Source organism: Branchiostoma floridae, chromosome 12 (genome assembly GCF_000003815.2).
Source record: "Branchiostoma floridae strain S238N-H82 chromosome 12, Bfl_VNyyK, whole genome shotgun sequence".
In the NCBI taxonomy this organism is placed as follows: Eukaryota; Metazoa; Chordata; class Leptocardii; order Amphioxiformes; family Branchiostomatidae; genus Branchiostoma; species Branchiostoma floridae.
The window spans coordinates 22,193,217-22,207,783 of record NC_049990.1 but is presented as its reverse complement, the minus strand read 5'-3'; the positions used below and the strand labels follow the sequence as shown (position 1 = coordinate 22,207,783).

Genomic DNA, 14,567 nt, shown 5'->3' with positions numbered 1-14,567 from the left:
GTACAAGTTTTACTATCATGATGTATGACTCCTGCGATATATCAAAACGTCTAAACTGATGAAAACATGGCTTGCATCGATATGCCTATGAAGGCGTCTGCATTTTAAGCATGCGGACTGCAGAGCGAGCTACCAGCACGGAAAAACCGGAATTTTTCTGAATCAGTGATCATGAAATGTTTTCATGGCAACGCTTGCCAGTAGGCATACATATTCCCATTGTCACAATGCTGCCTTGCTGGTATACTTGTATACGCCCTTACTTTGCTTCAAGGCAAGTTATAAACTATAAGAAGTTTCACTTAGACGGAATGCTAGTTGAAGACGTCTTTGTCCTGCGAAATGTTCAAGCACTTGGGCGGAGTGGCAGCATGGAAATTCCATTACAGTGTGGTGCACTGTTCAAGCGCTACCTTGACCCTGATGATAATGAATGTACATATTTGCCAGCAAATACAGAGTATGCGTCACTTCCAACTCTCAAACATATGAAACAAACTAGAGGATTATCATACCGTGCGAGAGAAGTGAACGGGATTTTATTTCCTACACGTACCTAGTCTATGATAAACTGATTACTGCAAATGGTAGATCCGACGAAGTTGTCTTCCTTAAAACGAAAGGCAGACAAATGTATCGTAGAAGCGCATGACGTGGAAAACGGCATGGCAGATTTGTGAAGATTATACGTAAATCTCTAAGTATCATTGTACTCCAAAATAATTTGTTTCTACGTCAAACGTAACGTCACTGGAAAGTGGTAATATAACTACGTACGTTAGTATATTACTTCAAAATACTTTTCCCTGTGAATAAATGCATTTGCCTTGCAAATAGCGCCCGGAGGAAATACAATCACCTGCTTCCACCTCCGTTTAGTGAGCCCCGTGTGTGTCGAATCGTTTGTGGCAACGCAATTAGTTCTATTGACAAAATTATCGAGCGCACTTAAGGGATTGAAATGTAAGTACAGTCTTGCACAAATGTCTCTCAAAACGTCGGGTCGCCTTTAGGCTAGTGTCAGCACTTGCTGTCAAAGTAAGGTAGGGTATTTCGTCAGATAAAGTCAATAGCATACTCTTGAAATGGATATTCTATTTCCATTGTTTCTACACCCCGATTACCTATTATTTTCCTTGAAATGTAAGTACAGTCTTGCACAAATGTCTCTCAATACGTCAGGTCGCCTTTAGGCTAATGTCAACACTTGCTGTCAAAGTAAGACGAGGTATGTCGCCAGGTAAAGTTAATTGTGTACTCTTGAAATGGATATTCCATTTCCATTGTTTCTACCACCCAGTTACCTATTGTTTTCCTATGACAGTGTACCGACTGTAGATGCAGAAACCTTTGAATGATGAGAGTGATGATAACTACTAACATTTCAGTTGTACGTGTCATGTATGTATTTGAGCTGGTTGCCAAAGCCTTCCATATATGCTGAAGATTAGAGGATAGTATACTAGTGTTTGTCACACACATCTGTAGACCTGTCAGTCTACAGAACCTATGAAGGGATGAAGAAATGGTTTTATTGCACAACTTCATACCATTTTACATGTAACGTGTTTTTTTAGCATATCCGTATATAGAAATGGAATTAGGAACTGATTGGTAGAATTAGAATTGATGATGATAATTGATTAGGCTTACTCTTTACAACAACGTAATACTATAAACATATTTCACATGGAATAACGATGGAAAATAAGATTTTACACATCTAGAAATTTTCAGCTTAGCATGTTCAAGATTTGACAAGATTGGTGAGTCTCTGTAGCTAGCCGTAGGTTGTGTATAGCCAATCTAGGGAAATACAAGGATCATACAATGTTATTTACAGATCACATAGTGTAACATTCTTATAGGGGTTTTCATTGCACATTTGTGCCGTGCCACATATTTTTACTGATTTGAACGCTCTTAAATGTTTATCATCATTTGTATTGATCTAGCTAAGACCAACTATTCCACATATAGTTAGTACTCTTGGCCACACAGGCTGCATTTTATAACCTTTGCAATCACTAGTCTTTATGTAGAAATGAATTCGGGCTGTCTCCGAATGCGTTTTATAAATAACGCTTATTGGTTCAAGCTACCACAGAGATAAAGTTAAAGGCCACATGCAAATAAAGTTTGTACAATCTATTCCATAAAATACATAACGGGTGCAGGTGCTATGTCTCTGCAGGATATGAACGTTGTGGTTGTATATAAATTGGTAGGTTTACCAGCTTTTGTCAGTTTACAGGCTATGCATTCTCAATTTGTTCCCAGAACAGCCTGTACAGGAATGAGTTGTGCTGTCTGCTCACAAACTCAATATCATACTTTGCTTTAGGCCGTGGATATCCTTGATACGTAAAATAATCTACGAACGCTCACTATCTATTTTGAATTATACTTTGCTTGAGGTTGTGACTGTCTAGATACGTAAAATGATAATAATAATTCGATAGCATCTTTACCTTCGTGTTAAGGGAGGCATTGCTTTTTGTGTGTCTGTTTGTTTAGTGTTGGTGTGTGTCAGTAGTTATTCTAATTCAGTAGGAAGGCAGCGCGAGCGGGTGTGTATCCGGAGACAAGCAGGATGGGAAGGTCGACTTGGTAGGAAGTGATTGTTGACGAAAGTCAGGAAACCGAAAGATTGCAAGTGTGGGAGAGTGGAGAATGTATTGTGTGAAATGAACATGGCTGTATTATATTGATATAGACATAAATTATGTGGGAGAATTGCGACGTATGATTTTTTTGGTGTGCCTGTCTATTTGTTCTCCAACACGTTTTAAATGATTGGCACGCCTAGGGCACTGACAAGAAGTTAGGTCATAGATCCCAGAACTGGTTAACGAAGGTTATCTTATTTCCTGTCTAAAGTTCTGCTACATGTAATACTAGTTTGTCTGTTACCATATGTTAGTCATTGAAAATTGCATCCATTAAATAGAATTAGCGAGGAGTTCAGAGTAATGTTTAAGACAAAGAACTCACAAAACGTTTTAGCATTCCACTGAGATACGAAGTTTGATTTCTTGTTAACAGTTGTTAAGATAATATTTTACAGAGCCGATATTATGTGGACACAGCAGACGTGGATTAGGGGTTTTGAGGGAGGCTGTGATAAAGATCACCCGCTATACAATATTGGACTTTGAAAATACCTGCTAAGCGCTAACCTACCATTACCGTGCTGGCCCCGGAGGCAAAGTGATAACCTGTGTTATTACAGTACGTTCTGCCAGATGCCACCACTGCTACAACATTCTTCATACGCGCGATGGCGGTACACAACACTCCCGGACTTAAATGACAAAGACACAGGGTGGGACCATGACTATTCCAGTCAGAAACAACCTAACAACTCGTGTCAACTTTACAAACATACATGATTAAGGCAATTCAAATGTATCTTCTTTAGATGCACTAACAAGTTTATAATACACATTTGGGTTATAATCAAAATTGTAAAGCAAGCTTTCTGCGAAGATCCTGACTTGACATAAGATTGCTCATCTGATATTTTTTTAATTGGAGAGTTGGTGCCATACTTGTTTTGTCCTCAACTGATTGTTACTTGCTGCTTTTCGCCACTCAATACTAACTAGGTTTGACTAGGATCTAAAACTGTTAAGCGATACTAGTCTAAATATAATATTTCTTGATAATACATGTTGAATTTGTCCTTTTTGTACACTGCAAACCAATTTAAACTGTCAGCACGGTATCTTCTTGGCAAGAAAACAAGCTGACATCTATATGCGGCTTATAATCTTCACAGTGCCAATCGTTGCGGCGAAAATTGGTAAAATAATTACATTTTCAAGGCGTGGCATTGGGAAGGTCATTGAACGACCTGTACTCTTCAACTTGACCTGGCCCGATAGATTTTTGGAAACGTTGTAAGCCACGGGATCAACCAGATGAACCTCAATCAATACTTGACGATATTGCGTAGAAAACATGGAAATGATTGTATGTGACGAATTTGCCCTTTTGAAGATGTCATGGTCATCCTAGCACTTTTATTTATGCAGATACATTGAAATGATTATACTGTCTTCCTTATACAGCGTAATGGTACATATTCATCGGTGTCCAAGTCTCAACTTTGTCTTATTCTCAAATTTGTTTCCCATGTTCTGCCTAAGGTTTGTCTGTGTTCACATCATACATCAATTCTTAAGCTGGTATCTCACTGCACTTGGGGGACCGTTGTGGAACTGCGGGGTTCGTAGATGACTCAACGAATTTCAGAGATAAAGAACGAATTTTTATACGTTTTGTTTTCTTTTAATTCATACTTTTACGTATCAATGTCTAAATTATAACAAAAATCGGCGAAAATAACAACAGTGCTGCAGTGAAAGAACCCCGCAGTGCCGCACCGGTGCCCCAATTGCAGTGAGATTCCACCATTAGTTGTTGTTTTTCTCAAATACCTGTTGATTCTTCCGTCGCCGACGAAACGTAGTGGATGGTACCTGAAACGTCTGCCCGTTTCCAAATTCTACACATGTTGCATGAGTACCTGTTATCTTGTGCACGTACCCAAGTGGTCTATGTACTATAAAAAAGGTATTATCCATGCACGTGCGGTTTTGGCTGAACTACAAATTAATCTGACTGACCCTTGTGACTTAGATAAGTCGTTTTCATCCCAATTACGATCTCTTTATGGGAAAGCCCCGGTCTCATTACCGTATCGCGGATAAAAAGTATTTAGCTGACCTCTCCATGTCAACGCTTTTATATCATAAACGTTAGATTGATACATCAAAACCTTCGCACTTCTAATCCCGATTAAATCTACACTCGGTATCGATTTTTCACTTAGCTGCTTTGTGAACCTGCCGATACCTGCGTGGCTTCTTTTTACTTAACCTGGTTTCTGATTGGGAAACGTCCTTTGCAACCTTCAGGAAACTAGTGATAAGATTCAAAGTTCTTAATTTGAAACGGTTGCTGTCGTTTACAGGCTACCAATGATGGAAGTGTGATATTATAGCCTCCAATGTGATGGAAATTGTAAGAGCCTTGTGCAGTGTGGCGTTCAATAAACTAATAGAATGCGCCGACGTAATGGCACTAACGTGTTCTGTTGCATTGCATTACAGGAAGCTCGTGCAGTTACAACTACCGCTGGCATCTAGCTGAGCAGAAGGGCCGGCAGCAGCGAGCCATTGCCGCCTAACGGAGGACCAAGCCAACGTAGACCTGTACACAGTCACAAGATGAGGACGTTTTGCATCAAGACATTTGGCGTTCTCGTCACCTTTCTGATAACACAAGAAGAGGCGCTTCCTCAAAACGGGTTACCGACGGTGGGGACAACGTATGGACAGATTGTTGGCAAGAGGGTGACTCTATCGAACCCTCGGTTAAGGCCGGTGATACAGTACTTAGGGATACCGTACGCCAGGCCACCGGTGGGAGAGCTCAGGTTTAGGCCGCCTCTCAGACCGAAGGCGTGGCCGGGCGTGTACAACTGCACGACTTTCGGACCGGTATGTCCACAGGCGGACCTACAGAAGAAGGCCGGGCATCTCTCACCGCTACCAGAGAGGGCCAGGACCATGTTAAAGCCATTCCAGGACAAAATGAACGAGGACTGTCTGTATCTAAATCTGTATCACCCAGAAGATAGAGGTAAGCTCCTTTCTCTTACCATATACATGTACATTGTACAACTTGAAGCAAATTATCAGAGGATATATAGCTAACTATAGCAAGGATTAGTACATGGAATATCTTATCACAAGTTTGTCTACATAAGCCGATATTCACATTCGCTGCAAGCGCTGTACGCTCAATATGATTTGACCATTGGCAAGTGATGACTCAATATTTTTCACATTGATATTTCGTATAAACTAATTACTCCGTGGCAAAGAGTCCTTAGCAAATCCAGTACCCCAATTATGCCTAAGGCTCAGTGCTATCTTTGCCATGTTGCATGTAAACTAGTTTCCCCATACTTTAAGAATTTTTCTCAACATTAACACAGTATATATACGTATTCCCGACATGTACTTGCAATATACTGTCGCCCAATTTGAGAAAGCATATTGGAAAACCATTAAAATGTCACCATCTAGTGTCCATTGTCTTGCATAGCTTCTCAAAGAGCCTTTACCAAAGCATAATGAGAAGATTCCTGAATTCTGGCAAATGGGAGCCTCAACATTTGAACCTCGTTTCTTACCATCTACAGATAGCTGACATAATGAACTTCTTCTGAGAAGATGGTTCTGAATTTTAGCCAATGTTGAAGCAATGAGAGGCATTTGAACCTTGTTTCCTGCTATCTATAGCTAGCTGACATAATGAACTTCTTCTGAGAAGATAGTACTGAATTCTAGCCAATGTTGAAGCAATGGGAGCTCCAACATTTGAACCTCGTTTCTTACCATCTATAGATAGCTGACATAATGAACTCGCCGTTCCGTTCCAGCCGGCATTTACGTGACGGTTCAACTGTCTGAATACTTCATTACAAATAGATGTGTTCCTAACAGGTTGCATATGATGATCCCCATTGCCTAAGCCTGAAGACTACGTAGGATAATGCCTGCAGTGGGTATAGAGCTGCACACCATAAAAGACTGATGAAATTGGAATCTACATATTGAACTCATCCGTAGAGTTTGGGTCATCACTCACTTCGGTGCGCCTCCCTTTTAATATTAAAGCGGTCACGCTTGTAGTGTTTCGCGCAATGGTTATTCAAATCACGCGTGTTTCGCTGTTATTTCGAGAGCACAAACCCCCTGTGCAATTCTGCGTGTTTCCATAGCTTCAGGGTCTCTTCCAACCGTGACAACATAAAGCATGTTAGGCGATATTTGCGCCATGATAGACGACTGCAATAAAGTTCTCAGTTCTACACACATCACTCAAAACGACTCTGGCTATAAACAGCCACTTACATATAAAACAAAATGCGGACGTTAACATGTATTGCTTTGTCATCTAATATCCCATATAACGTACACGTATCTTACAATACACTTCCTTGAATTGAAAACCATAACTTGTTTTATGTACCATATAAAAACATACACTAACAGAGGTAACGGTCAGACTTTAATTTGAAAACATGGTCATAAGATGTTTGTGTCCAAGGAAGTACTCAATGTCAATAAAGACTTGATAGGTGATTTTTGTAGAATTTTTGGTCATAAAGTATTATCTATCTTAAGCTCAAAATGAAGTGACCTTTTATTACAATTCCTGTTTTATGTATCTATTTCAAGACGTAGTCACGTCGTGTTAAATGTAAAGAAATTCCCTTAACAACAATAAATGGAGAGTGGCCATAAGATACGTGGTGACATAAAGTAAATACGATGCATCATGAAAGTAGGATTTTATACATCGTCCCTTTTTATTCAACAACGCTCTGATGCGATGCTTGAGAACTCAATCTAAAATCGCGAGACACAACCAGCCCCCCCCCCCAAAAAGTTATGAAATATTAGTTGCACTAAGTTATAGTTTCTTAATAAAGATCAGTCATCTGTCAAAACAAATCTGATAGAAAATTATTTATTTGAGCAGAGGCCGTTACAAAAGTGCGGCAGCAATTAATCCTTGTTCCCTACATTCCTTGAGGCTATCAATTACTTTCAGCTCACCTCCATTTTTGTCCAATAAGTATAACGATATGAATATCTTGAAGGTGAGTTTTGTTACTACGTAGGAATTGTCGCGAACCTATGCAGTCACATGTCTCTGCTTGGATACATTTTCTTACGATAGAGAATTTGCAACTTTTACCATAGAGCATTTGCAACTTCGTACATAGAGCATTTATGTGAATATCATCTGAATGTGACGAAAAATGCTTTTGGAAGTCTTGAGGTTTGTTGCATAACTGCACGTTAGAAATTACATTTTGCAAATTCACATAAGAGGGGTGAACAAAAGTTTCACCAAGCTTAAGTATACTTGCATTCCTTGGTGAATCCTATAACTCCAGTCTACATTGAATATGATAGAGTAATGATTTTGAATGATTCACCCCTCGGTAAGGTGAAGGCTCAACATTATCATCTCCAATATCACGTCCCATTAATAAAGCAGCCATGTATCAATTTAAGTCATAATTACAGGGATTAATGATAAGTAAGATAATATCATTTCTGCCCGAGTGAAAACACTAATGACTACAATGTACTTATCGCTAAAACGCATATGCTTTATAATGATACGTATTTCATAGATAACATAAGCCAGAATAACAGAACGTAATGATTTCTCAAGAGCACCTTGTCATAATCGTACATTAATATTTTATCACAAATTCCTATTTAAGATGTCAAGGAATTTTATATAATGAACGCACACGATGCGCCACTTTAAGACGCAGGAGAGACTGAAAACGTAATTAAAGGAATTATTATGTTCCAACAGCATCACCTTCGGGTACATGCAGTCATGCCTATGAGCAAAGTTAATTGTATGCATGCATCTTCAATCTTAATAGTTCCCAGCAAGACTGATCATGTGACTCTAACTTTTCATGCGCAGCTTTAAGCCCAGAGGATTCATCATATGTTGAAGATAACTGCTTTAAATGTCAATTGGATATGAGTTGCACATGGGAATACAAATATTTTACACATAATCGTCTAAATTATTCAGAATACGATATTAGTCTTAGCAATGTTTTAGAATGGTATGCTTGTTTGTTTGTTATTTGGATTGGATATGAGTTGCATATGGAATTACAAATGTTTTGCACAAAATTGTCTAAACTTTACAGAATACAGTATGATTTCAAAGCTTTGTAAAGATGTAAAATGGTATGCTTGTTTGTAGTATATACATATTACGCTTTTGATAACTAATCAAATTATATTTTCCACTGTATAGCACATTCCAATTGATTGGGAACTGTCTGACCTCCTAGAGTTATGAGACAACACGGATATGTTACAAATCCCTTTAGATCATAATTCAATGAAAACGAAATGACATTGAATGTCACCATCACATCTGTGGACGGCCTATTAGCATCCCATTGGCAAAGTTTCAATTTTATGATTGAAGGAATAATCAATTTTTTATGCAAAGGGGAAGACTGAAATTCACAATCTTCGATTATGGAGAATAAAAACTCTGAATAGACAATAGAAATAACAGAAATAAAGGGAACCCTTTGAAATATGCCGACTTCTTAGCCTTGGTAAATAATATTTACATAAAAGGAATTTAGATGAATAAATGAATGAATAAAGACCTTTATTGTACATTTGTTGCAAAACCGACCTTAGTACAGGTCACAACAGAGACAGAACATACATAATAGTATCATACACCTAGTCTAACACAGAAATTCGGCTTCTTCTCGCTTCTTGGTAATGGTGAAAATGTAGGTTTGTATGGGTTTAGCAACAGTTGGGTTGTCGAAACGCATGAGGAATATAAATTTGTCAGTGCTACTCATATGTATAAAGTGAGGGAATCTACTTTGTATATAGATAAATAGAGTATTTCTATCGTTAATATACATAGAACAATCAACAATGTAGTACACTAAGTTCCCTCCCCGTGATATTTCTTGTTCGAATCTTTCTTTATATCTATTTGTACGGGGTTTTTTTCTTCAGTAAACGTTTGGAAATTTTTGTGGGTTTTGGAGGCCTCAAATACCTTTTTTCTTTCTTGGTCATTACAGAGGCAGTTAGAAATAAAATGTATTTTTTAACATACGTAGAACAATCAAGAACGAAGTGCTCTAAGTTCCCTCCCCGTGGTATTCCTTGTTGCAGTCTGCCTTGATATCTATACATACGGGTGCATATTGATCCCACTCTACAGGATATCTCTTGAGTAAATGTCATCCCGGCTTAGTGGGGATTTGCCAGGAGTGGGCGATACATTGTTGGGTTTAGTCCTGGATTGTTGGATTTAGACAGCAGAGCCGTTATGAGATTTAGAAGATACAACGGGCGGATTTAAAACTGTTCTCTAATCTATCACACTCGTGGATGCGGAAAGGACGCCATCGGGACAGCTAGATAGGGGTGGAATGCTCTTTTTATCAACCCAAACTTGATGTTTGAACTGAACTGAACTGGATGACTCACTGAACTGAAATTTGATACCCCATTTCCACTGGGACGGCGCTCTTGCCGCGCTCTCTGTGCGACCTAAACTTTGAAATATCGCTCAACGAATTCTATAGAAAAGAAATGAATCTTTTTACACTTTGTGTGTTTTGTTGTCTTCTCAGTCACACTTTTACATTTTGTATGATATACCCGGTTACACATATCCTATTTAGGTCGCAGTGAGAGCGCTGCGCAATCGCCGTCTGGTGGAAAGGGGCCATGATAATAATATAACGCGCTCTCTAGGGGTTCACGTTAGCATACAAGTACTAAGATGTAGAGTATTCTGTATTATGTCCGATGATGTACATGTGGATAATGGAATTAGATATGCCAGTTAAAAGAAGGTATGAAGCAATTGCCTCTCAAACAGATAAATCCTTAATTCGTATCTATCGCCGCTTGATGCATATGAAGGCCATATGATCTAATTACAGTTATGTCCGTCATGGTATGAGAGATGGGCGAGGCCGCGGCACATGTCTGGTGCACCTCTCTCATGTGAGAACGTCCCAGACAGTCTGGCGTCTCCTGAAGTGACATCTTGTTATCTTAAATACCTTCAAGATGTGAGCGGAGGAGTCAGAGTGGTGGGAGCAAGGGTCACGTCAACGCCGAGGCTTAGCCTTTGGGAGTCAAGGCCCGCCGATATGTTCGCCGTTAAAATGTCGCTCTTCATCGCGAGCGTGGGCTAGACAGAGTGGGCCATGGAAAGGGTTAGGAGGAATCTGAAGCTATGCTGTAGTACAGTAACAACGAAAAGACAGTTCTATAACATAAATGTTTCATTGTTTTGTTAAATTTTCAAACAGCAAGGTGGCCACAGTTAGCAGTCTCAGATGTCGAGCTGTTTTACAGGGGCGGGACAGCTTGTGCAAACCATCAACATTCATTTTTCGAATCAAAGTCGACGCAAAAAGAAAACAAACTAATAGCAGATTGCAAAAACTTAACACAACTAACATAAGTAACACAAGATATATATATATATATATATATATATATATATATATATATATATATATATATATATATATATATTACATACTGCACAATCGATCTGTGTTTAAAAGTTCAGATCATATCATCTCAAGACGCTTTACTAAAAATTGAAAGGATGCACCATAACCAGTGTTCATTTTTCAAACTGTCATATATGGATGTGTCCATTATTCGGCGTTCTGGTCACTCTCATGAATTCTTTGATCTTTTGCGTTTGTATTGTTCATTCACGCGCTTCCATTGGTCTTTAACCCATAGTACCTTGTCCGAGTGCCCAAACACGTTTTCCAAGTGTCGAAACCAACTTCTTGCACAGAAATCTCGACTGTGACAGTCAAATATCTATCTATGAATAGATACAATTACCACAACAACGCTTCAGGCTAGTCAGTCGTCATCGGTTCTTTCCATGTGCATCAATCACACTTTTGCTTAAAAACTTAAACTTAAGTGCAATATTATTGGAAAGTTAGGGCTTTTAAAAGTGATTCTTTCGCCCCTTTTCTAGCGGTATCTACAAGTAGACAAGCACGTTGGCGCCATGCAGACTTAGAGTATATCGACCCCACTTTGGTTACCATGGAAGATATTGCACAGTTTTTCCATAACCAGTGATATTGAAAACTAAGTCTGTTTTCCTTTATAACATTTCTCCGGAGGATAGCAAGATGAATGCACACAGAGAGCGTTTCTCGCCCATGGGATGTGTATGTGAAGATAGACTGGGATGCCAAGCGTCTTTACTTGTGATAGATCGCTGTTCGGTTGGTTCCCTCGCCCCGTGACCCCGGCTCCTCTCCGCGGAAGGTGCCGGTTGAGGATTGATGACCGACCGGAGGGCACGTTACTGCAGCTTGACGCTCCTAGGCCTCTCCGCACCCTGTTACGTCACGTATAGCCCTGGAAGTGTCTTCTGTACAATGTGTTTATTATGTATGTCAATGATAGAAATACTCTATTTAGACACATGAGTAGCACTGACAAGTTTATATTTCTCATGCGTTTTGACAAACCGACAATAGCGAAACCCATACAGTCCTACATTTTCACCATTACCAAGAAGCGAGAAGAAGCCGAACTTTTGTGTTAGACTAGATTTGTGATACTTTTATATGTATATATCTTGACTTGTTGTGACCTGTACTGTACTCGGTTGGGCAAAACTGTACAATAAAGGTCTTCATTCATTATTCCAGTTTAGGAATAAACTACCAATAAATGAAACATAGTTTATTTCATCGACTATTATCTATGTTATTGGGTGGGCCGACTACTCCCTATTCGCAGCCAGGGGCTGAATTGTGAGGAGCTTACAATAGTCTGGGCTTAATAGCAAGAGTCTGGAGCGAGCTGCCATTCGGTGCATCTCAGGTGACCTCAATACGACATTAATTGCCCCAGGTGTGGCCACGGGACTGTAGGTTTTGAACCACTCACCCCTACTCTTTTCGGTAAATGTGGTGGGATCTTTAGCGGGCTCACGGCGTGGCTCTCCTCAAACACGGGACCTTCATTTAACGTCCTGTCCGAGGGTCGACCATAACCGAGGGTAGGTACTCATTTTCATGTAAGGTTGGTTAAAGTTGAATTTAAGTTAAAGTTGTCCTTACATCTGTAACAGATGTTGAGGGGAGGCGCCGTTCTCCATTTCTGTAGCCCTTGGTCCACACATTTGTGCAAGCCACTACAACAGGGGGCTAGTCCGCTGGTAGTGATGTGTGATTAACTCCCAAACTCTCCATCATTAGTGTTGAGTGCTAAGCGGAGAAAGCAGTACCATTTTGTATGGTAAGTCTTTTGTATGACTCGGCCGGGGATCGAACTCACGACCTACCGAATGCAAGCCGAACACTCTACCCACTCGGCCATTGCACTCGGCTGAAGATTGATTGCAAAAACATAAAAATAGATTGTTATGGACAAAGAAAAAGAACCCAGTTGTGTCTATGACATGTAAAGATGTTCTCGCGCCTCGCTGACTAATTATGTTGTGCATCATTCTAAGTTTCTAGTCTTTGTTCATTGTCGGAGTTGCCCATGGCGAAAGACGTGGGTGCTGAGTAACAAATGCTATCTAAATCCTAGTCTGACACTTTAGATACCAGTAGTTTGTCTTTTGTCTACCCCCATAAGCTGACATGTGTCGTCTGAAGGCTCGGTTGGTACTAGTGACCTATAAATCACTAGAATGGAGTTTTTAAAGCACTTTAAAAGTTGTGTCGGAAATGTTTGAGACTGAAGTTTATCTCTCGGCTGGGGTTGGGGTAGGAATGGGCCATTTCTACTAGAGTGGCGGGAGGCAATTGTCTGTATCGACCGTCTACAGTACGAGTAATGGGCCACGAGGATTGCACAAGCTTAAGTCAGAATTTGATAAATTGCCCCAATTTCGTACAATTGGAAGAAGAATGCTTAGGGAAAAGTACGAAGTTCATGAACGTCTGGTGGTTGTATTTTATGGATTATTCTTATGCTTAAGATGATAGATAGCAGCTCACGCAGTTGGTAATATTTCAGACTAACGTTTGGAATGAAATACGTGGGATTTATTTCAAAAGTACCAAACAAATTTGCTTCAACTACGTGCTCTTGTGACAACAGTCCTTCTTTTAACAAATAGCTTGGAAACAACGCCATATATGCCCCATCCTGTGTGGATTACATTAGCGTAATTGGGTTTACTTATAAGTAAAGAGTGGTTTTCGGTAATGCTTAACATCGATCCATTTAAACTTTAACCAACAGGGGACTAAGAACCTTTTTGGGCAATACTGTTTGAAATAACTCAGAACGTTGACTAACACTGTCTCGTAGTCATTTGTTAGGATGTTTAAGGAAATGGAGTAGAACAAGACGGAACTTAACAAAGAAAATTGAAAGGAACAGCTCAAATCCGAACACACAAGTGGAAAAATGAACTGCGCACATAAAGATGGGATCTGATAAAGAAGAATTGACGTTTGATATGGCGTAGTTAGCCCCAGTAGGACTGCGCTGTTGGCACTGTAAATGGCAGTAACTTCGGTACTTGGCACGTTATACCCTATCCCTTCTTATATCTATGATCACTTAAAAACAGATACTGGCAGCCGGCATTGTGCGTTTGCGTCAGTAGACTAGGTATGCTCTATCGGTGGTCCTTTTTTTAGGGCAGAGATTCAGTTCACGCAGCTCCTCCTATGCTTTCTTGGAAAAGTATCCTTGAACCATACGATACCGGGAACCCACCATGAACTCCACGAACTCATATTTTGTGATATCTTGATTTGTTTGCCCTTTCCCCAACGGATGACGCAAATGCCGTCCTTCAAAAGGTTGCTGTTCAGTCTTGTCAGCGAATGTTGGCATTAATAAAGGTGAAACGCACGAGCTCCAATGCTCCAGTGGTATTTCAAATGGGTCCGGAACGTGTATTAGTGAAGCGGCATGTGTTGGCGATATCCCGCC

At 39.9% G+C, this 14,567-nt stretch overlaps 1 protein-coding gene across 2 annotated transcripts in view; it reads left to right on the top strand.

Moving 5' to 3' along the window:
- Positions 1-14,567, top strand: part of LOC118427725 (neuroligin-4, X-linked-like) — a 38,752-nt gene that overhangs the window by 15,962 nt on the left and 8,223 nt on the right. For both annotated transcript variants that reach the window (XM_035837640.1, XM_035837639.1), the window contains exon 2: positions 5,118-5,649. In XM_035837640.1, the coding sequence (XP_035693533.1) occupies positions 5,235-5,649 (415 nt within the window). In that variant the 5' untranslated portion in view covers positions 5,118-5,234. The remainder of the gene's footprint in view (positions 1-5,117; positions 5,650-14,567) is intronic.